Source organism: Vanellus vanellus, assembly GCF_965231255.1.
Source record: "Vanellus vanellus genome assembly, chromosome: 7".
In the NCBI taxonomy this organism is placed as follows: domain Eukaryota; kingdom Metazoa; phylum Chordata; class Aves; order Charadriiformes; family Charadriidae; genus Vanellus; species Vanellus vanellus.
The window spans coordinates 40,956,588-40,984,128 of NC_138912.1; the positions used below are offsets into that span (position 1 = coordinate 40,956,588).

The 27,541-nt window shown below is 46.1% G+C and overlaps 1 protein-coding gene across 1 annotated transcript; it reads right to left on the minus strand.

Annotated features, from left to right (window-relative positions):
- Positions 1-6,705: 6,705 nt before the first annotated feature.
- LOC309674128 (putative neutral ceramidase C) lies at positions 6,706-27,063 on the minus strand (the record flags this gene model as incomplete). Its single annotated transcript, XM_082486068.1, has 20 exons — positions 6,706-7,003; positions 10,605-10,693; positions 11,397-11,456; positions 12,235-12,384; positions 13,046-13,141; positions 14,004-14,099; positions 14,861-14,900; positions 15,562-15,656; positions 17,537-17,652; positions 18,148-18,229; positions 18,368-18,472; positions 19,418-19,504; positions 19,893-20,018; positions 21,463-21,583; positions 22,596-22,673; positions 23,298-23,425; positions 23,830-24,006; positions 24,586-24,735; positions 25,136-25,215; positions 26,925-27,063. The coding sequence occupies 20 exons, from the start codon at positions 27,061-27,063 to the stop codon at positions 6,808-6,810; spliced, it is 2,211 nt and encodes a 736-aa protein (XP_082342194.1). The 3' UTR covers positions 6,706-6,807.
- Between the last annotated feature and the right edge of the window lie 478 nt (positions 27,064-27,541).

Here is a 27,541-nt window from a genome sequence, read left to right on the forward strand (position 1 = left end):
CAGCAGACTTTAATCCTATATAAAATATCTTATACAGAAATGCACACTAAGAAAACTTGAATCTGCTCTGTCTAGGACCAAAAAAAAAATCATTTGGGGGGGAGAATTTACAACCGGGTTGACGATGCCCATCAATTCCAACAAATCTGGCCCCAGTTTTTTCATCCGGTCTCTATGATGGTGTAATGTGGCACCATACGAGCCGTTTCAAGCAGAGCTTTTCCCCCGTTTCAAGCAGAGCTTTTCCCATGCATCCCCAAAGCTGTACAAAGCACGATGGTCTGCAACAAGGTATTGACTACCAGGAGCTAAGTGTTGCCTATTCTCATGCTTTGGCTGACTCAATTTCACTAGGAATGGAACAAAAACACACCGAGCTGCATAGTTTGCGGTCCTATTAGACCCTTTGTATTTATCAAGTAGCTCATTAGGGTGATCCTAAAGGTATTACAAGCCCTCTGTGGTTGCTGTTCGGCACACTTGGCTTTGCAGAAAATGACAAACCTGTTCACAGAGGGCAAAATAACCGAGAGTGTTATAGGTATCGTGGCTTTATTTTCTCTTCTGTCTATGTATTTGAAGTCGTGTTTGACTGCCAACGAGTAACATATCCATGTGTGTGTCTCTCTCTAAATGACTACCGTTGGCAGAAAATGTGTCTCGCTTTCCACGTTTGGTAACTTTAGTCTGCTTTTTCAGCTATTTATATAAGTTCAGAAAGATGTCAAAGAAAAGGGCACGAAGCAGTATTAAAAAGTGTGTGCATGAAGCACTTATTTTTGTACACATAGTACAATGTTTGTATAGAGTTTTAACACTATGAAGTGTAGCGAAAAATCACACTATCCATTTACTGGAGGACAATCGTGTAAGTTTAAATAGAATGAAGTGAAAATGGCATCTCAATCATCCGTTACAAGGGAATTATAACCGGGATCAAATTCTGTGAAGCGAGTCTGTAATTCTAGAGTAATCCAACGACATTAACTGGATTTTGAAATACCATTAAAACTTTTTAAACCAACATACATGCCTCAGTCCTTTTATACCCCGAGTTTCATCCGCAAGGGTCATCCTGTACATGGCAAATAAGAGCACGCTTTGCTCTGTAGGGATCGATTGGAGGTCAGACAGGCAAGGTCACAAGCTGCTCAGCAATGCCCAGTGTGTTTTCAACATGCACTTTGGTGACACTCGGCATGCACACGCAGCAGAAAACCAGCAGTGTTATACTTCTGCAATTTTAAGTAAAAAAAAAGCAAGGGGTGGTTGTTTTTTTTTTTTCACCAACTCTTTGGCCAATGTTTATTTATCTGTCAATGCTGCAGGAATCGCTTTTGCTGTAAATTTATTACAGTCGTCATAACTTCGTTTCTTACCTGGCGCCAATGAAGGTGTCCCGGGGCTGGTATTGATAGAGAGACAGCAACATGCAAAATAAGGGGGTCGATGGGGCGATACATGATTTAGGGCTGTGAGGGATAGGTCTCATCTTGGGAAGAGCCTGTTGCCAGGTCACCGATAGGGAAATCATCTCCAGTCCTGGTCATTTTAAGAAGGGCCTCCTACTTGGAAGACTGTCATAGTTAAACGGCTGAGCAATAGCAATTCCTGCTTCCGCACCCAGTACAAGGGGTTCTGGTTTCACACCTTTCCAGAAAGATCCTGAGCCCCAGAAATGGGGTAAGATCTGATGCCTTGCTACTGGTCGCGGACAGCTCTCAACTGAAGGCCTCCCTGCCAAGCCAAAAGAGATTTCGCCAAAATAGCTTGACATTGTTCTTCCAGACTTACAAAGAGGTCAGCTGTGTTCTGGGCTTTAGCAAGAACAGCAGCTCTGCCAGCTTTATTATCTTACCTCATTAGCTTTTCCTGATGTCCTGCTTTCTTTTTCTTTAAAATCAGGGCAATGGCAGAATTCGCTTTTGTGCTTTAATGTTTCCCCTCTCGGAGAGCTGAGATTCCCTCTTTGCTCAGCAGCAGTTGGCTGATCAATTTTGGAGACAAAGAATGATTTTTCAAGAAATCTCAAACCCACAACCCAACTTAAAAAACATTGTTTCCCTTTGTAAAGATGTGGGTTCCCAGTGGATATCAAGACAAAACCAAAACCCATATCCATCCTCCACCGAGTAGCCTAAGACGTGTGTGGCCCATAACAGATGAGAGGATCAAATGGCCCAGAAAAAATCAGCAGATGGCCACACGTTTGGCTGCTTGCAGGGCAGGAGGTACAAAAACTGCATTTTTCTTCTCTTGTCTTCCAGCCAGTCCTGTCCTGGAGGCCTCTACGGCACAGGGCCTCACATCTGAGCTGCGAAGCAAGAATAAAACATGCCTAAGGATTACACAACAACTCCGTATTTGGAGCTGGATAGACCCTGAAACATGCCACCTGGAAACTACCTCCCACGTCCCACTGAAACCCCCTCTAGAAGCCCATGGCACAAGTTCTCCAGTGACTTCCAAGGGGAGCTGCTTTATCTTTGAGCTTGCACGGCTCCCTTTTCCCAGTAGCCCATCTAAATCTCCCATACACCGTCTCATCTCCCTATCACATACCTACCAGGAGTTCCCTTTTTGGGGGAAAACAAAACCAAAACCAAAACCCTTTGAAGGATGACATTCCAGTCAGGGACCACAAATCACTGCTGTTCACTAACTTCCTGGGTGTCAGCCTGGCCCCAGTGCTGCTCATGGTACTCTTTCTTCCAAGGGCTGGAAACTATCGTGTCCCCCCAAAACCTTGGTCTTGGCTAAAATTGTAATTCTCAGCTGCCCTTTGTTAAGTGCTAGCAGGGGGCTTAGACAGCCCCTACCCACCAAACCTTCTCTTTCAGGGGGTGCTTGGGGTGGGCTGCTCTGGACTGTGCCCGTCCAGATTTGGGGCTGGGTAAGGGAAAGAAGAGTGGAAGAGTGATGTCCCTTGGTGTCCAGCCCCGCCTCATGCCTATGCAGCCCCAATTGCGAAGACGTTAAAAAAGCAGATGGCCGCTGGTGGACCTGTAGATAGGTTGCACACAAATATCCTCTGTGGGAATGCATGCAAACAGCACCAGACAACCACAGGATCAGACGGATCCTAAAAGCCTGCATCAAATCCTGGAGGCAGCAGAGGGATTCTCCGCTTTCCTTCCAGCACCTCTGGTCAGATCCTAATTTAGCATCTCTTCTGCAGCTCCAAATACCCTCAGTAAATTCGGGAGGGACACGATGTTGCGCAGGAGGAAAGTTGCCGCCTGGTCAAGTTTTGCAGAAGAGCTCCGCGGGGCGGTTCAGCCTGCGGACACAAACAAGTTTCTCAAGTTCACCTTAGTTTTATGTCCCGCGATAAAAATAAAGGCGGAGTTTTGCTCGCCTCCCGAGCACGTACGCGAGGCACAGATGGCTAGAGATTGAAGAAGAGCAGCCCGAGAGAGGGAAGAGCAACTGGGATGAGTAATGCTATATTTAACCACTGGCAAGTTGCCCAAATTCCTGGAAAATTTTGCCTAGGCTTCGGCTCTTGCTTTAGCGGCGAGCCTCTTCTCGTGTAAAACGGCACTGGCACCTAGTGGCTGCTGGGTTCAACCACAGCACCCCGAAATGCCGGGCAAGGGGAGCGGGGAAGGGCTGTTTTGTGGCTGTACCCCAACAGCAGGTGACAGCCACCGCGCTACGAAAGAGCAAATAAAACAAAGGACTTCTCTCGACAGCCCTCCTCACGCTGCGGCGCTTGGAGCTGCTGAGTTTCCTAGGCACAAAAAATTGTGAGAAGTTCCAGAAAAACTCCCCCAAACTTCAAAGAGCCTGCGCCCGCTGGTGGCAAACAAATAAATAAGCCTGCTGCAGGGTGTTTCACAAGGGGACCTGCTCTGGGGCAGCGGTGGGACTCTTCAGGTACCCTAATTCTGGCTCTCAACACCTCTTCTCCCATGAGAAAGACCCACTTCCTAAAAACTGTCTTTTGGGGGTCAGATGTTCACGTTTTAGAGGGTAAATCTTACCCATGAGCATTTTAACTGTGCAATTCAATTTCGCTTGCATAAACATGTTCAATATGAGCACAATTAAAAAAAAATAAAGAATCCACGGTTAGCATAATGCAATAATACAAACAAAATTATCTGAAACAATCAAATAAAACATCTCAGTGTTGCCTGAGGGGAAAAAAAAAAAAAAAAAAAGAACCACAATTTCTTTTCCCCCAATGTATTTCTTTTAGGAAAACAGGAGCGCTCCTGTGCAATTTATTCTCGTTTACACAGTGTAAGAAATGGCAAGCAGAGACAGTGATTGTTATACTGGGATTCATTAGGCAGCACCATTTTCAGACCAGAAAACAGCTTCTGTGCTTCATGAAGATCACCTGACCCTGTTTTAAGGGGCTGCGATGTGTTTCACCCTGCATGAAAACATGAGCAAAGTGGGAAAAGCTTTGCAAGAAACTTTCTGGATCACTTAGCAGCTTGAGCACCCAGTCCCATGGCACGGTGGGATGCTGGAGCAGCATCCTCTGCTGCTGCCCGTATGCCGCACACACCATCACTGCCATCAGAGCAGTTTTGCTGATGAGAACAGGGTGGACGAGCCGGCTGGGCGAGTTATTAGGAAAGGACATCAAGAGCATCTTCAGGGATTCGATTCCCAGTTTTGTTCTTCCAAAGCTTACCCTTTCCTGACTCAATATTGCAATCGCTTTGAGCTCCTCCGGATGGGGATCTCCAAGACTGATTGCAGCTGGTTTGAAATTAATAATTCATTCTCTCCTACTGGTTTTAAAGAGAGGCAAAATTATCTGACTGATGATTCTCTGAAGAATTAAAGAGATTGCATACAAAATTGGTACACATTGTTGGAGCTTATTAAACATTTACAATTGTTTAGCTGTAAGACACTACAAGAATCTTAAATCCAGTTTCGAAAGGCATATTTTCTTCTCCCTGTCGACCCCAGACCTAGCACTGACAGAGGCTGGAAGAGACTAGGGGGCTGCGGAGCCACCCCCACTTACAGCACCCCATGGCAGCGCTGGTGGGAGGCACCTCAGGAGAGACATGTGACCAGCACTGGGTCAAGGTGGTCATGGTTTTGTCCAGCCAGCTCCTGAAATCCCCACAACAAGATCCCCTGCCTTCCTGGGGACCCTTCCATTTTGAAACCCTTTCAGCCAACAGGTTTGGGGATTGTCCTTCTGCCCCTTCAATGGCATCTTCATTCTGTACTTTGATGAAGCCGTCCATTGATCTTTTTCATGGGCTGGAGAGCCACGAGCCACGTGCCCTTCTGGTGACCTACCTGTAGGTGATTCAGGCTTTGGCCATCAGCTCTGGGCAGCACTTCATCCAGCCAGAGCCTGCCCACCTCGTGTCCTTCCTGATGTTTAAATGAATATAAACTTATTATGATGAAATCCAACCCTGCTCTGGTTGGACATCAGTCACCTTTTGCTAGTAGCTGTAGGTTCTCCCTCACCATCAGGTCCCTCCCAAAATCCCCATCCTGCATACGACCCCTGGTGCGACCCCAGTGCCCTTCCATGACACCCTCCTATTGAAACAACCTCCAGCACATGTAAGCAACCTAATTTTTTGATCTTTTTGATGTTTGCCAAAGTGATATTTAGAGGGTAAAATGCTACCTGCTGCCCTTTGTTGTAGCCAGAGGGCTGTGCAGGAGCTTAACATGAGGACAAGAGCACACAAAGTCAGCCCCAAGGTCTTTCTCGCCCAGCACCCTGCCTCTGGACTGTGCCACAGATGCATGATGTCTTCAGGCCATAAAATCAGAGCATACGTGTAGTTCTTCCATGGACTCAGTGGCCGACGGCCCATCTGTAGTTTCTTGGGACACTTGTAATTATTTGTGAGCTTTCAGAGCTTTCTCTTACAAAACCTTACCCATCATAATCTTGAAATGACACAAACCCACATGTGGTGGGCAGCACTGAACCCACGTGGCACACTGGTCGGTTCAAAAGTGATGTTTGTAAAAGGCAATAGCACAGTCTAGTAAGAGACAGCCAACAGCTTCAGTATTTTGTTTTGCGAGTGATTGACCTTCCTTTCCTTACTTGAGACCTCTGAGGTAGGACCCTATACAGCCATTCTTATCAGGCACTTGTGAAACCGAGACCACCGATTTATGGAGAATTATGTGCAATTTGCTTCATCTGACAGTGTTGCCCACCAGTAGTCCCACCAGCAGTAGTCTATGGTGGCTTTCAACTCAGAGAATGAATCCTCCAAATGCCCTAAACCGGAATGATTATATGAAGTAATATTCAAACCACTCTGATGAGTATTTATCTTATTTATCTCTTTACCAGCCTTAGAGGTCAGCTTTGCACTTCAAGCACATTTAAGGAGTCTTCTCTTCTGAGGCCTTGTGAATTCAGCAGCTCTTTCCAGTTTTATGGACTAGGCTCAATTGTATGGATTACTTCATGGTCTGGATTAGCTCCCAATATGCACTAATTCTCTCTGAGAGCACCTATTTTGTAATCAGTCAGCACTTGTTTAATGACTACAGAAAAAACAGTTATATCTTTTATTACAGTAAGAATCAACTGCAACAAGATCTGGCCAGGACGGGAACCGCTTGAATGAGAACACATTGGACTAGTGAGACTGAATTGCTGGTAAAAGTCAAAACTTTGCAGGAAGTCAAGCTTTGCACAGCAAAGGACAACCAGCAGCGCTTGAGGGACAGCGATGATGTATGGAGTCATGTATGACACAAAAAAAACCTCCTAGGTATGCAGTGTGAACGTCGGAGATACCAAATCTACTGCTCAAAGGAAACAATTCCTTTAACGAACCAGATCACCTACAGAGCTGTGATTTCAAACGCTGAAGATGTGCCTTCAAATGGAACAGAGATAGCATGATTAGGAAGATTAGACAGTTTTTTCTTGTAGTGCCCGAAGTACCGTATCCTGTAGACGCCCGGCTCTGTGCCAGGAGGGATGTGCCATTCAATAGTCACATTGCTTCGACCAAATACTCCTTTGGTCCAGTAAAACCTAGCAGGCAAACGAAAAATTGCAGTCAGCAAGGAAATCCACTTTTCATTTGTTTTAATATCCCAAGAGCTCACTAAGTGGAATGAGATGAATGCACTCCAGTTAAGTGTATTTTAAGAGCTGCTTTTAACCTTTCCTCATGTATTTAGGCTATCAGAGCAGAAACTAACAAGCTAACCCAAAACCCAGCAGGGCTGAAAAATATCTGGAAACATGGAAAAACAAGTCAGTGGTCCTTTTTGCAGATGTAGAATATTTCTACCAACGCATTCTTACGTTCCCAACTCCATATCATAACCCCATACAACATTACCTCTGTGAGCAACATTCATCAGCTTAGTTTTCCATACCTAAGGGGAGGGCTGAACCCAGAAGACGAGTACTTATTGAAGGTCACAAGCAAAATCTCTCACAATCGAGCTCAGGACTTCTGGCACCCATTTCCACATCAGGCTCCCGTTTTCTTTTGCAGACTCCTTGTGCAAAACCACTTCTGCTCAACCTCAAAACTCTACAGACATCCACACATCATCTGGGGGTGAGGGATTTTTCAGCCGGCCGTGATGGAGCACTTCTTGGGGAGATGAAGGAGATTAACCTGCTCTTCTGACACTGCCAATGAAGGGCACTGTGGGATAGCCCCCTTATTGTATCCAGGCCAGACATGAGATCTATCAAGTCCTACTGAGATAGCACCCCCATTTCAGAGCTTTAACTAAAGGAAGCAGATGAACAAAATATGTTGATTCATCAGAAATGGTATTAAAAAGTTTCCCCGTACCAGTCTTACTGAGAAGATCGAAATAAATATTTACAGACAGGACTGGGTGAAAAACAGTGAATGATGGGGGAAATTTGGTTTGGTAAACAGAGACCACAAGCTGACACAGGGCCCACGTATCTGCAGGTTGCTCTTGTTCAAGGTTTTGGCTGTGGATCGCACTGACTTGTCTCGGCACAAAGACAATGTTTTCTTGGGAGAAGACAGCGAGGTGGTGACCCAGAGTGGTGGGGGATGTCCATCCTTGGGGACCACCCTGAATCACCTGGACATGGCCCCAGGCCACCTGTTGTAGCTGTGACATTGGCCCTGGTGTGAGCTGGGTTGGACCAGAGACCTGCAGCCTGGCTGCAATGCGGTGACCTAAAAATGCTGCTGTGATAGATCTATGCCACCACCCAGCCTCCTCCCCATCCTGCCCGCCAGGCTTGGTGAAACAGGACCACTGCTCTGGGACTCAGGAACTGGAACGTAGCTCAGATCCCACCTGGGAAGAGGCTTCTCACAGATGAGCTCATGGGGATTTAACCACGTCTTACCTCTGTCGGCTGTTTGCTAAAGGCAGGGCCAGGCAAATTCCTACCTGTAGCTCACCCCCTCCTCCTAAACAGTCCCAAGAAAGCAATTAGTGCCCCCATGGCTGGCTCAGGGCAGGGCCAAACACTTCTCTACGGCAAACACCAAGACGGCATCCAGCAAAAGGGCAAGTCTCCACCGGCTTTGTCCCTGCTCTGATGGCGAGCGCAGGACAAAGGGCAGATAACAGCTATCTCCTTCCCCAAAAGCTGCACCTCCTCTGAGTAAACCTTCGTATCGTTTGATCCCTGAAAATATGCATTTTGCAAATGCAGCTTTAAGTTATTTAACACTTCACAACACTAAGCTAACAAACGACACGTTCTCTTGTGCTACTCTCCTATTGCAATGTCAGCACGTTCAATGGTATCAAACGTCAGTTTTTTCCTGTACTTAAAAAAAACGCAGTCTGATTCCACTAATATCTAGTAAAAATATTCATCTGTCCCTGTCCTCATCCTCTTAATTACTGCCATTTTAAAAAGTGACTTGTTTTCATCTTAACAGACTGTTTTCCCCTTTCTTGTGGTGTTTGGTATTTTCTTGGGGCAGGAGGAAGGGAGACATTACTGTCTGCATGGGTTTGCCTTCTGGCCAGCCCTTTTAGGCAGGAAAAGGCCAAACAACTCCTCTTCCTTATCGGCAGAAGTACATAAGCACTGCTCAAAGACCCAAGGAAGGAAAGGAAGCTGTCTAGATTGCCAGCTTTCCAGCATCACGGCAGTGTATTCTTCAAGTTTTGCACTTTTATATTTTTTACATCTTCTCGAGTGACATGTTATTAAACATTTTCAGTGTTCCTGGCCAAGATCTTGGGAAATCTTTTTTTTGGAAGAGGAGGGAAGAAGGCAGGGCTACATCTATGGGTGATAAAATGCCATCATTTCCCTTACTCAAGTAAGGAACTTGACCGGAAAGAGTGACATCAATGAGAGTGACAAGGTGACATAACGCACGTGTTAAACAGAGGGCAAGCACTTAGAAACACAGAGCTCCAAGTGCAGGTAGGAATGTCTCCTGCCTTGGGACAGCTGGGGTCCTGGCTAACAGATTAGGTTTAGAGAGCAGCTGATTGTGCTTGGGCAGAGAGAATTATGCCCTATCAGATGCTCATCATAAATCCAGAGAAGGACTTTCCTGATGAAGCCAAGCTGTCAAGAATGTTGCCTCTTTCACCTTGTTTTTGCACTGGGATGTTGCAAGGTCAGAAGACCCCAAGACAGACATTTTTTTGAGGTCCGGTTTCTCACAGACAGGTTGTGGAGGCAGATGGGAAAATGTCTGGGTTTATTATCATAGAATGGTTTAGGTTGGAAAGGACCTTGAAGATCACCTAGTTCCAACCCCCCTGCCATAGGCAGGGACATCTCCCACCAGACCAGGTTGCCCAAGGCCACGTCCAGCCTGGCCTTGAACACCTCCAGGGATGGGGCCTCAACAACCTCTCTGGGCAACCTCTTCCAGTGCCTCACCACCCTCACAGGGAAAAACTTCTTCCTAATGTTCACTCTGAACCTGTCCTCTTCCAGTTTAAAGCCATTCCCCCTCGTCCTATGACTCCGTGCCCGAGCAAAAAGTCCTTCCCCAGCTCTCCTGTAGGCCCCCGTTAGGTACTGGAAGGCCGCAATAAGATCTCCCTGGAGCCTTCTCTTCTCCAGCCCCAACTCTCTCAGCCTCTCCTCATAGGAGAGGTGCTCCAGCCCTCGGAACATCCTCAGGGATCATCATCCTTATTCAAACAGGGGAGTAACTTGAAATCGAACAGTTTGACAAAAGGTGGCCTTTGGTATTCTTATTTCGTGGGCTGACTTCTGGTGTGACTCTGAAAGGTAACACCAGCTTTGCTGCTTTGTGGATACTTTTCCTTAAGACTGACATCTCTAACCTTAATTTTCTTTCTCACAGGCTTTTTTTTTTAAGTTGTTGACCATTTCTACTTTATAATGCACAGCAAAACTGGCCGGTTTTTCCCTGTGAAAACCCTACTGCGGTGAAACTCTCACATTTTCTACTTGGTATCCTCTCATCGGCACAGCATGGCAAATGAATGGATGTAGGCTATGAACAGGTTGGACCATGAACCTTCTGCAATTCATGAAATACAGACTAATCCATCCCCAGAGAGCATCATCTGCAGGGAGAAAGCCAACCTATGGTTGGGAGCTCCGAAATGAAGCCCGTCAGGTTAAACTCAAATGGCTCTGTGGATTCTGTGGAACAGTGAAATCTGGTCAGGGCACCCACCTGGTGTCCCAGGAGGCATCGTTCTGTACCACGTGCCAGCTGTCTGAAGCATTGGCGTATCTCTCCACCGCCAGGAAGTTGTGTTCAGTCTGGAATAAAAATAACAGTTAGCCAGACGCTGAAGGGACAGTCACGTCTCTACTTTTCTGTGTCACTTTAAACTGGAGAACTGCTTCTGTGTGCTTTACTGGAAAAATGCAGTAATTACTGGCAAAAATGCTTATATTTCGCAGCCAAAGCACAAATTTAAGCTAAGAAATGACGCAGAAAATGATAAAGAACTTAAAAAGAGAGGGGATAGGCGAGGTATTTGCTCTCAATGCCTATGCAAGATGAGTGATGGGACAAATTAAGTACTTTTCTAATTTTCTTTGTTTTATTAAAATAATGCTGATTAGAACTGATAGGATGGAGACTAGAGACCATGCTTCCTACGACTGGACCGCACTGGATACCTACCAAGAAAGAGTGTCTGGCCTAACGCACAGCATGGGTGCCTTTGAATTCAATAGCATGAAGAGATCATGAGTGGTCCATAACTGACCAAATTAAGGGCTTTGCCCCAAAAACTTTCTGGTTGGTGTGAATTCCCAAAGCGCGTGCTAAAGAGAGAAACTATCTTCTTCTGAACTCCCGGCAAAAAGAAAAAAAAAACAACAGCACTGGAAGCACACAATCTTACTCCTTCTGAAACCCGAACGTCAAAGATTAAAACGCATCAGGCAGAGGCAGTAACTAAACGGTCACTAGTGCCGAGCATCCCCAATTGCAGTGTCGTCGCATCATATTTACCGCATTCTCTGCAGAGCTCCTGGGGTTCGCGCCTACAAAAGTTACTTCAGCAACTTCTCTCTAGGGGGGAAATTGAGATTTATATTAAGGGCTGAGCAGCGTATTGCACATTAAGAACACCCTTTGAAGAGGCCATAGGTGTTTTTTAGTGGTTTGGTTGGATTTTTTTGAGTTGTTTTGTTTTGTTTTAAATTATTTCACTTGTTGCAATAGCAATGGACAGTTTCTACTGTGAACTGGCATTCTGTGCCTTGCCATTCCACTTGTCCTGCTTGCTGGATAAGCTCCACCATAGTACATAAAATTTCTGTGTAAAAGAGGGAGGGAAATAGGTGAGATTTTTAGGCATGCCTCCCTGCCTTCTTCCTACCTTACTGCTGGAGACAGCAATGAGATTAAAGTCCTTGCTCTGAACACCTTATCTAAATTTTGAGCATTGAAAACTGAACTCTTTCTGACATTTTTATTTCATTTACATTCCATACCAGAGGCATCAAAGGTGACCCGATTTCTGCTTGTAGAGAAATCACTGTGCAAAAATTGCCTATTTAATCATCAACTGTTATTTTATGTCGAAGCAGAAGGGGAAATCTTCTTCATGCTGAATAAAGGGCTTTTGTTTTCCCCTTCATTCACCCATTCTCATCACATTCAGTAAAAGACATTGACATGAAAATGCTCTGTCTCTGCCTCTTCAACCATGCCCGCTAAGAGCAATGAGACCTTTTTGATCTGAGAGCACCACAACCCTTTAGAAAACATAGACTTTTTCCCACGAGGAGTAAGAATTTAGAGGCGGTTTCCTAAACAGGTTTTAGCAAATCCTTGAAGCTCTCACCGCTCGATACTGTTGTCTCACTTCTTGTAGCACATCCCCAAAAGTCTTGTTGGTCGGCGCGCGATCGGCAGTGAGAGCAGGCACCAAAGTCAAGTTACCTATATTGAAAACTGGGGGCTCTGGACCACGTGGCAAATCCTGAACTGTATTCTGGGAGAGGGAAGATGTGCTCATTATACATACACATAGATAACCAGTATCTCCCTGATGAATCATACCACTGCTGTGGCTCTTTATCCAAGTCCATGGCTTAGACAGATAGATTTTAAGAACAAGGGCAATAAAGTGAGTGTAAAAACAAACAAGAGGATCTTCATTGGTGCTCTGCATGCAGGAGCAATCTTTGCAGGACACCCGCTGCCCTGTTGCTGAGTTCTCCCCCTGGTCCACCCTCCAGAATATCCCATGACTTCAGGAGGCAGCACCCGCCCACCAGTCCTGCCCATTCACACAGTCCACAGACACACCAGTAATCAGCACTGCCGTGGACAGCAGAAAGGTAGCAGATTTTTTTTTCCTCTTGGTACAAAAGCAGCAACTTCAGGCCATGCTGAAGGGTTGGAGGTACCTTTTTCCTAAGCTTTGAACAAAAAAAAAAAAAAAAACAAAACCAACCAGAATTTCTCAAGAGGTATAAGACCTCCATTACAGGAATTATTTTCATACCACATGAGAATTTCTCAAAGCGGTTTCTTATGAGAAAAGAGAGAGTAGCAACCATGCAGCCTCACTAGGGAACAAATATAGCCATCACCATTTAGAGGATTTAAACGTCTCTAGCAGCATGTGGCATATAGAAAATTTTGATTACCGTAGCAATAGCCCTTGCAAGTCCTCTGTACAGTTGAATATAAGCAGAAAGGGTGTGCGGCCCATAAATAGTCGATGCAGCCTCATATCGTTGAACCTAGCAAAGGACAAATTTGGAAAAGGAGGGGTTGAAGGACTCTTGAGCAGTTTATACAGCTCATCCTACTGCTCCAAGACAAGATCAGCACTGTACCTACAGGGGTTTATTTACTCCCTCACTGCTAGGGAGACAGGCCAACAACTTGCCTAAGTATTTCTGGGGCAATTTCAGGTTACTCTTCATTCTTCAGTCTATCACAAACAGGGAGGACCGGTTGTCACTCTTCCAGCTATCACAACTCTTCTACCCTTTTAAAGGCTTATGATGTAGGTCGTCTCCTCTCCAACTTTTTGGGTTGGACAGCCCCAGTTCTTCCAAACGTCCCTCCCACTTTAGGGTTTCTACATTCCATCCAATGGTCCAAATCTTCCTCAAAGCACAGCATCTTCCATGACTTGTGGGGACCCTTAAAACTGCGTCTTGCAAAGCTACATTGTGGTCTTTTCCACAGCAATGTGGCACTGCAACCCATGTTCACCTTACGACCCTACAGCTCCAAATCTTTCTTCCGGCAATTTTGCCACCGTATGAAGATAATTTCTAATTCATCCAAGTCATGAGGAGATTGCTAAAACAGACCTGAACTCACAGGAGCTCCCTTCAGTACATCTGACCATTTCCACATTAAAGCATCCAGGAGTATGGAGGAGCTATGGTCAGGAAACCACATTGGCCCTTGGACCACGTCATCTGGTCCAGAATAAACAAAGAGGTCTTGTGATTTCTGCCACAGATTCTTCAGCTTTTTGTGGCAAAGGAAAAGTACTCTAAACATACATAATTTCACATGAATTATCATCCCATATAACCAAAAGCTGAACTTAGTTAGACATGTTCAACCCACAATTTTAACATTTACCTGGTATTCTTCATAGGTGGTAATGTAATGGGTGTAGACGTTGCACAGACCTGCGATTACAACGTCCATTCTTGGTGTACCATGAGAATCAAATTCCTAAGAAAGGAAAGAAATCACTTATCTTGTAACAACTACTTAATGCACAATTATATTCTTGTTGTTGTTATTATTATTAACCAGGACAGAATACAAAGTTACGGCGGGGAGGGGGCTGGTTTTCAGGAACGCAACCCTACAAGTGTGATTTCCTTTTATTAATGTCTCATATTCACTTCCCAAAGAAAAAGAGGAGAAATGACCTCATACTCCAGTAAATTCAATAAATTCAGGGGGTTTTTTTGAGGCTGATGTCTGTATACTCCCCAATAAATGGGTGATAGAACTACGTGAGACAGGCTTGGTGAGTTGTGGAGACAGCAGCTGAGATTAAGATGGTATTTAGGCTGCAGATGAGAATAGGATGTATCAATCAGGAAAACAGAAAAAATACATTTGCCATTTTTTTCAAATAGTTCTCATGTTGAAAAAGCCCGGTAGGGATTAAGGAGCTAAATCCCTCCATCCTAGAGACAAAACTCCTGCTAGCATCAGTTGTGCCTGGATCCCAGTTGAATTATCTTGCGTTGACTTAACGGATTGAAGCTTGATCGGCTTCTTTTGGGGAGGATGTTCGTTTCTCCTACGTGTCAATAAGCACAAGCAGAACGTGTATGAAGCAATTGTGAGAAGGAAACATCTGTGAGATGTGAGACCCGTGAACCCAGCTGGCAGGAGGCAAAGGAAAAACCAGAAGAATCAAGAAGTGTGAAGTTCCAGATATGCTGCGCTCTGGAGAAACCTCTTCCTCAGCAACTTACTTTTTTAACAGCTTCCCGTAGCCTACGTCCAGACATGGTCCTAAGGGCATTAAGGGAACAACGTCAGTCTCCAGAAATGTAGCGAGCTAAAGCGGGAATCGCTGGTAGGACATGCAGCACAACACCAGAAATTCTCACAGCGCTTGCAGCACTGCTCAGCATCCCTTAAGGTTTCTCTGTGATGAGCTCAACCAAAACACCTCTAAACGTTTCACATGCATCATCACAGCCAGGGTGAGGCTGGATGCACCCCAGGGCAAGGTGGCGTAGAACAAAAGGTCCTATAAATAAATCATTATTCTATTCAGATTTTCACCATTGTACCGTCGACAGTCAGTGCAATTCATCTTTATGGTGTTTGTGGCATGAAAAAAAAAAAGTTAAAAAGTTCCTTTCGTTTCATTGAAACTGCGTTTTGCAATGAACAGTTAAAATTATTTAGGAAGCTTGTTGGCATCTCATCCCTTCCCATGGCTAGTCTACAGCACAAAGAAAACAGGAAACCCCAGGTAACCAGAGGAGACAGTATACAAGAAAGTACACACGGTGGACATACATGTGTAGTGCCCGCAGAGCTATCATATACCGGGGACAATTTTTAGCCTACACCCCCTTTCTACCTGCATGCAGAAGTATCACAGGAAGTTTGAATGGAACGCGGCCAGCTGCAAGGCATAGAACAAGGCCAAAGAAATACGTACGTGAACTCTCCGGGAACAGCAATGATTGCCAGCGATCCAATGGCAGCAATCTGAACGTCCACGATGTCAGGGTGCCATGGGTGAGGCCGAGTCATCTGAGGTGAAAAGAAAAAAAAAAAGTGGATGTGACTATTGCAGGACAGTAACAACAACAACAACAACAACAAAAAAAAGGTAGCTGAAGTGTTTTCTTTCCTACAGTCAAAAATCAGGCAAATACATTTACTTTGTAGACAGGCACATGAGAAAGGGCTTTACATCCACATGTACAGCAAGTTGACTGACCATAACAGAGAGATAAGGCACATGTAAGGCAAAAAACAATGTGCTGCCAGAGGGCAATGTAAAGCAAAGTGGTAAATAAGGTCAGGACAGCACCTAGAAAGCCCTCACCTGCACGGGCAAAGGATAGCGTTAGGATCAATAAGATGGATCATCTCACCAGGAGAGCAAAAGCGAATGAGTGAGATCAGAGAGCCCAAATGGAGATGGGAAATGCGAGTTAGCTCTTCGTTAGCGGAGCAAATGCACCCTCCGTTGTGACGCAGGGGGAGAGTTTCTGAGTCACCCAGAGGGTGATGCTCAGGGAACCCTTGACCTAGCCCTGACTTCCAACTGCCCCTTAGCAGGGACACACGGTACTCAGACTCAGCACCATGGCAGCAGCCAAACCACACACTACAGCATTTCAACTTAAAAAAAAATAAATAGCTAGGTAACAATGAAGCATCCTATTAAAAGGAAATTAAGAACAAGAAGAGCTCAAGGGTGACACGGCTCCAGCAAATGAAATGTAAAACCCCACTCCACCAAGTCAAAAAGATTTTTGGGGAGCAAGTTACTGGGGGCAAAACATGAATGACAAAACCTTGTGAAGCACGTCAGAAACAGGAGTCCTGCCAAAGCATCTGTAAAACGATGCTCAAAAGACGATAAAGTGGTAAGAATAAAAGTGTAATTCACTCTCAGTAGCACCAGCCTGGACAGAGGAGGTGGGGTGGGACGAGGTTCTGCGCTGGGACCTCCTTTTATGAGAGATGAGGTGAAGAGCTGACTGAACACAAAGCGACACTAGTAAAGCTGATGGGGGACTGATGAAAGTAAAGGGACTGATGAAAGGAATAACAACAAATCGCCTCACCCAGATGGCATCCTCTAAGTGCTCTAAAGGACAAACATGCACAAACATGACAGATAACCAGAGAAAACAGAACTTTTCCAGAGGAAGTCAAAGCCCAGCAGAAACCCTTGAAGACAACACTGAGAAGGTAAGTTGATACAGTCCCCAGAGTTTCCAAATTAGTTACTTCATTTTGCATGGACCAGTCTGTCACATGACAAAAAGAAAGGTCCTCTTGTGGATTAAGGCAGGAAACCAATGGCAGGATGGAAGAAAAATCTGCCCAGAGCTATTAAGACCTCAGCACCAGTAGAGGATGTCCTGAAGCCAGACACTGCCAGGAGGCAATGCTGAGGTCCATGCACCATTGGCTTTCCCTGACCTCATGCATTTTCCCTGTGCATCCTACTCAGGGCTGTTTCACAGGCAGAGAATTAGGCCAGGGTGGATCTTCAATTGGGTTTTTTGACCCTAATGAGAGCAGCGGGACTGGTCCCTCCTCCTGGGAGGATATATGGAAAAGATGCTCTGCAAGAGGAAAACATCCGCCTCTCTCATTCTGATGCAAACTAATGACAATTCAGGGACATGGTTTAGAAGTGGGCCTGGAAGAGTTAGATAATGGTTGGACTTGATGATCTTAAAGGTCTTTTCCAGCCCTAACGATTCTATGATTCGATGACAACACCGCTCCTTGCTTTCTATTTTCATGCCTTCAAAGACCATGCAGCTCTCTCTCCCTCCTTGTTCTTCGACATATGGGCTGGTGCAGACATTGTCTATAGTGCCCTACCAAAACCTACCCCAGATCAGCAATCTCTGCACTTCCCAGGGCACGCACCAGTGTATCCTTACCTCTCCGGTGCTAAAGAGGATTGGCTTGGGTTTGTGGCAGGCTTTTGTTTCGTTGGATGGCTCTCCCAGCAGCTGATCCCGGATTTCATCCCAAAACGGGTCCCCTTCTACTGAGCCTTGAGGGGGAAGCATCTTTTAAATGCTGTTCCTTCAGCTGCCCAAGCAGCTATTGGACAGAAAACTCATTTATTACCCACTCCCTGCTTATGTGGGATCAGATATTTCTCTGTGGATTCTGACTATCTCCCTTTTCTGGGGTGATTCGAAAAGCCGAGCTTCAGCCCAGCTGAGCTTCATCTTGGCAGCCTTTGGGTAATGAAAACAAGTGAGAAAGACTGCCCCAAAGCCACCTCTTTCTTCTCCCCACTCCCCATCCAGCGCCCTCCTTCCTTCAGAGCATGGTCGTACCCTTCTCCAGAAGCTTTCTAACAAACACAAACTTGCAAGGGAGCTGTAAGATCACACTTTCCTAAAAACCATCCCTTTGGAGGCTGTGTTTCAACCAGCCGTTGATGTTCCTAAATGAGTCTGGGGGTTTGAATCTATTTGGGGGTTGCTCCATGTCCTCCCCGTTTGTACGAAGCCATATTGACGTCTGCTCCCTAAATTACCTTGTGTGAAGTTGAAAGCCCCCACTCCATCAATGGTCCCGGCGGCAAAGCTGTATCCTAGGGCTGGTTTACATGTTTTAACCTTAATCAGAAGGAGGAAAAAAAAAAAATGAAAGAGAAGTATTTTAAAACCAGTTCCCCTCAGCGTGCTGAGTCCCGCTGTAAGAATATAACATTTCTTCCTTCCTTATGCCTACATCCCGGCAGCTCCTGCTCTTACCGTGTGTGTGGCATTGAGCTCCACCGAGATATCACTCATGTTTACCCACTGGTGAGCTGAGCTGAGAGGTCCTGTGACCTCCTGGGAAGCACTTTCGTACAGCTCCTAAGGAACACACAAGGTAGAAATCCTTGAGGAAGAAGAAATCTGGAACTCAGCTCTTCTGAGATTCAGCTATATGAGTTATTTCTTGGTTCTGTTGACACCTGAGTTAAAAAAGACAGCAATGTTTTCCCTCGCCATTTGATACACACGCTGGGCCGCTGTGACTGGGACAAGCTTTCCCTTGCAAGTCACGATCAACCTGGAGTGACTCCAGGGCAAGCATCTCAAATGCAATTAAAAGGAAACCGCCACCATCAAGCCTTCTGCTCTTACTCCTCCGCTGGACCCGTTCCAGTTCCTACAAGCTGCTGTCCCTGAAACGGTGCCAAAAAATGTCCTCTTACTGACTACTCTCACATTACATGAAGCCGCAGAAGGGGAACCGGTAAATTCAGGTGACTTTTGAGCCCAATGACACAGGTGACATCAGGGAATCTATAGGGTGGAGGGCACCAGCTGTGTAAATGCGAAGTCAAGCAGGGCGAGATGAGTATCTTTTGTGGATGTTTAAGCTGGCGCATTTTAGCTCACTTTTGCGTTCATTTGGGAGTCTGATGCCAAAGTTGGCCAACACGTGGTGGTGTCCCTGAGCTCTTCTAAGAGTCTTCAACACCAGCGATTTTTCCCATCATGACACCTCCGAGATGCATACATAGGAGGGAGGTGGAGATTATAAGGGGCAACATCCACATTACATACCAATGAGGAATATTGAGATTAAAAGCCCAAACCTGCATTTTCAAATTGCAACACCCACAATGTTGTATCTGAATAAAAGCGTGAGCTTTCTGAATAATCACGAAACTTTTCCTTAAGCATATAAGTGTGGGCTTCAGGGTAATTTAAATCTACCAACATTCACAAAAACGGGTGCAAAAAAGTTGCTTAAATGAACATGCATTCCTCTGATGACAGCATTCACTCATAAAACAAAATATCACTTACCCTTGCTTTCAAGTAGATATTTTGCCCTATGATTCTTGTACTGTCAAACATGTCACTACCGGGACCCGTGGCCATGCACATCGTTGCCTGTTAAGAAATGTGTTTAAATGCTAGCGATCAGTTAACACGGAGAACATGTGGCACTGCAGAGTGGATGAGTTCACAAGGGACTGTCATACTGTGGGAACTAATTTCTTCTTGATAGCCATCTCAAATTTGGCCACCGCGTCACTACACTAACCTTTGCAGCGAGATAAATTTGAGTTTGGGCTGAATGACCAGAAAACAGGGTGTACAAGGACAAGACACAGTAAGTTCCTGAAAGAGGTAACCGGAATAGTCCAAAAAGAGGTGATTTGATTTTTTTCATGTCCCCTTCACGCACAGCGGTCCACCAAGTGGCTCTGTATTTGCTGCTCCACCCCGAGTTTTCTCCTTCTCAGAAGTTAATGTAGATGAGGTAAGACATACTTACCCCCCCCACGGGACAGGTGCTCTGTGGGTTATCGCACGAGTCCCCCGTGTTTACGCAGAACGGGCCTTTGGTGTTGGGTGACACATCTCCCAAGTTGGAGGACGCAAAGGCAGCAACGAAAGAGCCCTGCCAAAACCAGATGTGGTTCAGATGGACTTTAGTGCCTTGTGGTGATTGCAAACATCACCTGCAGCTCTCCCTGCAGCCAAGGCTTGCATTACAGTCAGTTGATGAGCACACAATGCTGGTAAAATATTTCTGAAGTGACTGGGAGGACTGGAATGGGGATTTAGGAGTGTCCCAAGGGTTAGGGGCAGGAAGAGCAAGGGAGAATAGGACGGCACAAGGTGCAACTGCCATTCGAGGGGGACCTTCACACCGCTTTGGTATCCAGACAGCGTTCCTTCATCTCTCTCTTCCACCTCAGCAGCAGCTCTTCCCCCCATGCCCCCAGTTTCTCACATTGCTGATCAGATGTTAACGGACCACTGTAGCACTTTGCGCAGGGTTTTTCTTCTGCCAGGCTTTCACCATGACTGATTTACTGGGTGAGAGCTGTTGGATCTGACTGCAGGAGTTAACACCAAACGGTACTTGTTAGAAGCAAGGCTGGTTACACACTGAGTGTCAGCTGAATTCAGCTCTCACAGACACTCCGAATTTTTCCCCCCTCTTTTAGAGATGGGATGTGTCAACACAAGATATTTTGATATATTACCAGCTCTTAAGCCATTTTCTTGTAAGACTGCTAGACACAATGTGCCCAGCAGACCATACAGCTAAATATTGAATCCTGCAAACACTTAACTTTGCGTGCATGTCAACTTGCACTGACTTGCACCCATAACTACACACCAGTCGAGTCTTGTTAAAAAGCCGTTAGACAATCCACTATAAAAAGAAACATTTGCAAGCAGGAATTAGGTAGACTTCCTTTAGTTTCCATCTTTGCTATGAACTGCACGTGTTCCTCTGCCCAGAGTATCAAAATAGGAATTGGACAACTGTTTCAACATACATGCTGGAGATACACCCAGGACACCCTCTAAATCAACTCATGACTCAAAGTGTCTGTGAGATGAGTTCAGGTCCATATTTACATTGCAGGGAAAATAATGCTTTTTAAAGGAGCCGTGTTTGTACTCTGAGGATGGCAAATCTTCTGGATAAATGAAAATCAGAAGGCAGAACTGGCTGGAAGATGTAAGTAAGAAGCGGGGCTGGCCGTGGACTGGATGCCACACCACAGGTGCAATACATTGATCCCTTTGGATCAAGTATCCCACACATGTCTTTCTAGTATTTCCAATAGTCGAATCGAAATCAATTTGGTTTATTCCTGAAGTCTAAATAAATGCCACTGATTACTAGTTTGGAGAGTCAAGAGTACACTTTGCAATTTCTCTTCTCTAGAGGAATAAAGTAAATAAATCAAAGCGTTCATCTGTTTCTGCTGTCCTGTTTCACTGTTTGAAAGAACCTACTTTGGCCCATAGAAAGCACCAACCATCCCCTTCCTGTTGCAGCACTTTCCCCCCCATTATTTTCAGTAGTCTGAAAAGACTCCCACCTCTCCAGGAAGCATCCCCTTGTTCTTCTCCTGTTCGAACAAGTAAGACGCGTAGCCCATGTTGTCGCTGTTCACAAGATGGTTTGTGTTGTTCATGCTGACCGGGTGCACGGCAAACCAGCTGAAGAGGAGTCAGAAGACACACATAGGAAATGCGTTGTTCAGTCTACATATTGGCAATTGACTTGTTCAATCTGTATATTTGCAAGTGACTTATGGGAATTTTCTCTGGGAGAATACAAACGCAGACTGTTGGTTCCTAGGGACGGATTAACAAGGGCTGAGTTACTCCCATCCTCTCCCTTCCTGACCAGGAGGGCTCATGGCTATGATGGTCCGGGTCTTGAGGCCACAAGAATTTGGCACTGTAATTATCAGGGCCACCAAGAGCTATTTCACACCCGAACAGACTCTTTTCTGAGTCCAGAGAAATCTATTTTGGAGGCATTTTTATTTTCTTGCTTCAAAGAATAAGGAGGGGTCAATGGTGTAAAAAAAGGAATGCTTTCATTCTTACAAAAAAGAAAACCCTCCTCTTCCTCTTGCAGTCAGACTCTGGCTTGTGACTTATAAATGAGGAAAACACAATTATGGCTTTGTTACTGCACATTAGTTCATTTGCCTGGCCTTGAGCTCTGAACTTCGTGTGGCCGAACGCTGCCCCACGGTTCTGTTGATAGGACAGGTGTCATAAACGCTGCCTGTGGGAATGGCATGCTTCCCACAGAACACGGGGTGTTAAAGAAAATAACCAAAAGGAGAGGAGCCCAAAGGGTCCTGGAGATGCAGGGGTTGGGATCTGCTTCACAGGGCACAGCGGGAGCCCCAGAGAGGATTTTTCTGCACCCCTACATGGGAAGAGCAGCTACGGTCATCTTCCCCAGATGCCTTTGGGTCATGCCAGGGGACATGCCCAGCTGTACGTGGGCCAGGTGCTGCTGTATGTCCCAGAGTAGTTGGGGAACGCTGACCTGGTTTATGCACTCAGAGACCCTCTGGTGACAAGCTGTGACCAACGCTCTATGGGCAGGGGTCAGTGTTGGGAAGGAGAGCTTGTGTGGAAAGACAGAACTGCTACAGAACTGTGGTTTATGAGGATTTGGAGAAAAACATGTTACTTTGGTGGTCAGTACCTGATTAGGCCTAGCTCCTGTCCTTTCCCATCTACCATCTTCAGCATCACCATTTCTTTATCTGTGTTGGATGGATACCTGGTTGAAAATGAAGCGGGGAAATCCCATTAGCGCCAGAACTGTGGTAGCGCTCTGCGTTGCTCAGACACGTTACTCCTCCACTAGGTTGAGCAAGGAAATGAAGAGGTTACTACAGATATTACAGGAGCACAGTGAGACCTCAAAGGAGCATCTGAAAAGAGCTGTGAAAGTAAGAGTTATGGTTGTTGCCGACCTCAGGTGCTGCTTCTCCAGAGGATGTAGAGAGAAGCTCTCTCCAAATACAAATTCATGCACCAAGGATGGCATTAAAGTGCCACCTAACTCAAATGCTCACATCTACTAAAGACTTTTTTTCCCCCCTTTTTTTTTTTCTTTTCTTTTCTTTTTAAACAAAGCATGAGGCCACATACTGGACCAATGCCTCACATGCTTGCAGGGGACAACCACAACTTTCAAGCCCACTCTTGCAACTAATTTTTGGGGATACACACACCCAAGCACCCAGGATGGCAACAGTGTCGTTCTGCCATGGTCTTTGCTCCGCATTTTCAACCATCCCACCAATGACCAGAGACACCAGCTGCAAGGCAGCTGGGTGATGGTCCCAATCAAAGGGTCCTCTTCAGGGCTCTGTTTCTCTCCTGCTTGAGGAGCTTTTACCTGCTTCGTTCGGACGCTGGATTCTCAAGATAGGAGAAAGGGCTTCGGTTGATCTGACTGTTTTCTACAATGCCTTTGTTTATAAAAAGCCTTCCTCTCTTCATGTTCTGATGCGCTATATCAATGCTCTGAAAAGCAGGAAGGCAGGGAATATTAATCCATGCGTGTAAGGCATATATGACATTGTCTGGAAAAACTCTCTTTCCCCCCCTGCCTGTCCCCAACATTGTATTGGGAATTTGAGGGGGTTTTATTTTTTCTGAAGTAGTTTAAAATTCTAGAAATATATGATAATATTTTGAAACCACCCCAAACTGCCTCTTTCTAAAGAAAGACTTCAAGACTTCTGTTTTTTTTTTCAATCTGATTTCACTGGTAAGCATAAACCCACCTCCAAACATGTTTTAAGACTGCAACATTCGGAAGTACTACCACAAACATCACAGCAAGAGCTCCATTAGTCACAAACATACCTCCCCCCACCTTTTCTGCATTTATGGGCTCTCATGTCAACAGACTGGATGACACCGACCTTTATGATGCCATTCACGATAGCGTTGAGGGACGGTCTGATTAGCCCTTTGCTAGTGATCCAGAAGAGGGTGTACTGGAAGTAGCCACCAGGCCCCGAGTGCGTGTGGGTGCCGCTGAGGATGACGTTGTCCTGTCGGTATAGATCGCCATACTTGCTCTTCAGTTTCTTGAGCACCTAAGAGGAAGGAGGTGGTCCTCAAAAACCCCTTTTCATGCCCAAAGGCTATGGACATTTGTATCAGCCCTCACAAAAAACCCAACCATTCATCTTCCCGCTCTTCTCTTTCTGCCTGATACTCCCATACTGGTGTCACAACAAGTAGGTTATAGCTGTTGACTTGGCAAGAGCCTTAAAACAATAAAATCTGATAACTGAGGACCTCTATGGCCAACTTGCAGTGAAGCGCAGGTCGTCCAAGGAGTCCCCAGTCCTCTGGCATCTCCTTCTCTCCTCTGTGGTGCTGGAGGCCCAGCATTACACAGGCACCACGATAATATACTCGTGATTCAAATGCATTCGTGATAATTTTTCTGCTAAGAAAAGCATGGTCAAAGGCCAGCCTCATTTGCTGAGGAATCAAAAGCTCTTCTTCAGCAGAGACACGACGTCTCTCTAAGATCGTGCTGCAAGGAGATCCCAAAGCAAACAGCCAATGTGCTACCATGCTCGGTATTATTTAGCAATAACTACAACCTTAATGCTCATACTAGCGACAACCCAAACTGTGCCAATTATTCATTTCCAGCCACGTACCTCCAGCCTCAGTCTCTGAGACACCATTCCTATGTCAGCGCTGACAAACACTACTCGCCTGGAGTCATCAAGGTCTGCCACGATGAAGGCTCGGCTGTAGAGGCGCATGAGGAGTCCACCGCCCACCTGGTCTGGGTTGGCATATCCCATCTGGAAGGGAAGAGTTCCATCAAGCCCACGCAGCCAAAATATTGAGCGATTTATTCATTTGCATTTATTTTTCTAAGTAGATTTGCCAGAGCTTGAGAGGATGCATTCAACATATGAACACTCAGACCTGCAACTATCTTGCCCTGTGATTGCAAGAACCATAGAATGGCTTAGGTTGGAAGGGACCTTAAAGATCATCGAGTTCCTTCCCCCTGCCATGGGCAGGGACACCTCCCACTAGAGCAGGTTGCTCAAAGCCCCAGGGAAATTTCACCTAATGTTTTAAGACAACAACCATTTGGCAAGGCAGAGCCACTAAACCAGAATTCATGCAAAAAAATACTCAGAGATGATGAAAATCAGTATTTCACCAACCCTGTGTTCAATTCCCCCAACTTACTAGAGGAATTTCTGCCACAGGTCCCGTGCAGTCAGCTCGACCTACACCCAGTAAGTAGTTAGCTGTTGTTTCATTGGAATCTATAAGAATAAAGAGTAGATTAGTGGACACATGAGCAAGCAGAATCGGGGACAGAAGAGGCAACCCAGCCTTTTTAAAGGGATCGCGTGCCTGAAACCTGCTCGATGTCCTCTGGGACCCTGCAGGCTCGTGGACAAGGACAGCTGATACTGTCTGCTTGTGTTTCCAATGGGCTGTCAAGGTGGTCCGAGTGTGCTGAGGTTGTTAAGGCGGTTGGACCAGGCATGAAGGACTGCAGAGGGAGCTCACACGACAGGGTCACTGGATTGCGTGAAATGTGTCGTGATTCACAGTGAGGGGGAAAAAAGCCTAGCTTCGCTGATTAAGCTCTCCAAGCCCACCACTACCATGCAGGAAACAGATCTGATGGTGTAAGTGCTGCTTTCACACAAAATTCAGCTCAGCAGCAGTGAGAAAAAGGGGGTGGCATGTCAGGAGCTACCACAAAAGGACTAGAGAAGAAAAAGGGCACATCTGTATGTCGCCCTGGTGCCTCCAATGCATCCTGTGTCCAGTGCTGGTGCCCTGATATCAAAAAAAAAAAAAAAAAAATATAAAAAAAAAATCCCAGCAGAGCCAGCAGAAGCTCAAAGAAGGGAAAAAGCACCTCTGGGCAATGATCTCCAGGCAAGTGGCGGGGAAAAGGACTCCCAAAGGAGATCATGTCTCATCCCAGCCATCATGAAGGTGCAGAAGTCCTTCTACAGGATGGACGAAGAGCCTGGACAAACTCACGGAAGAAAAGCCATTGGGAGCTATTAAATTAAAAAAAAATAAAATTAGCTGCATTTCAGGAATCAAATCACTGGAGGCTGAGATAACACTGTAGGAAAACATTTCCATGTGCTTGATCTGTTCTCACAGTCTTCCTCGGCCAGCCACTGCTGCTCAAGGCAGGGCATAGGGATAAGGGGACGCTCGGTCTTCCCAGTCTGGTCTTTCCTAGGCTGTCACTTCAAACAAAGAAGTGAAGCACTCACCCTGGCCACAGACTGACCATAGGGCATGTGTCTCATTGAAAATGGCATGAGTGAACAGGGCTACCCATTAAAACTACCGTTCCTCCACCTCCTCCTCCAAGAGCTATGACAGAGAGGAATCGCTTGTGCAAAACTCTTTCATGTTACAACCAAAAAATATGAAGAAAGTGCAAACTACACCCAGTTTGAGATCAAAATCTAGAATTTGGAACGTCTCATCACTGATGTGTCCAGGGCAGGGGAGGTCCCTGGCTCTGGGAAACAGCTCCTGTGACATGGAAACACCCAAAGCTTCAAAATGTTTCCTTCTCCCATGAGATTTTTATCTCTCCAGAGGACAAGCGTGGGGTACATTAGAAGTGAACTGAGAGTTAACTTTGGGCAGCTCCCGACACCCACCTGCCCCATGCCTGGCCATGGGGTTGGAGTCATAAATAAGCTGTGATGGGATTGCCAGAGCTGTGAAGGCCCTTGGTGCGGTGCCGGCAGCGAGGGGCTCTTGGGACTCTCTCCAGCAGGTAGAGAGAGGGAAGGGAGGTTGTCTGGGTCCCTGCAGCCAGCCTCACCCACTGGCCCCGAGGCTGCACATCCACACCCCGAGAGATGCTCGCATCGGGTTTGGCCGCTGTGCTCCTGATGCTGAGCAACAGCACCGTGCCATGCCTGTGCGAGAGGACCACACGCAGAGAAGATTATGAAGGTTCAGCAGTGGCCCAGTGGCCCTCTACCTGTATCCGAGCCGTTGCCCTCTTTGGGGAGAAAGTGGAGGATGAGGAGCACCGTGGTCACCGCTATCATCAACACCAGGCAAACGATGAGGATCACCTCCAGGCGGGAGAAGGAGCACTTGGACTTCTTCCCACACATGGCGGGGGCACTGTGAAAGCAGAAAGGAGCCCGTGGGGAAGGCAGATGGGACAGCCCCCATGTTGGGCACGTCCCATCCAGAGCAGCACATCGCACTCTCAAAGACCTGGTGATGGTTTGTGTTGCCCATCCCAGTCTCAGAGCGCACACAGCAGCAGCGATAAGGATGGGAAGTGGATTTATTTTTCAACCTGCTTAAGACGACAAAAATAAATCTCCTGCGAGCAGTGATGACTCCCCATCACGAGGCCCGATAGAACAGGGTGAGCGGCTGAATTACCAATCCCGCATTCCCTGGGACGCTTTGCTTGGTCTTTGGAAGAATTTTTTTTTTTTTTAAATAAACCCCCCCCACAATCTTCCACCAGATCCTTCATTCACTGAGCAGCCGAGGCAGATTCCGTGGCCTGAAGCCTCGCAGCTTTTCTGCTGCTTGAGCTCTCAGAGCGCATCAGAAAACCATATTGTCACCATATTA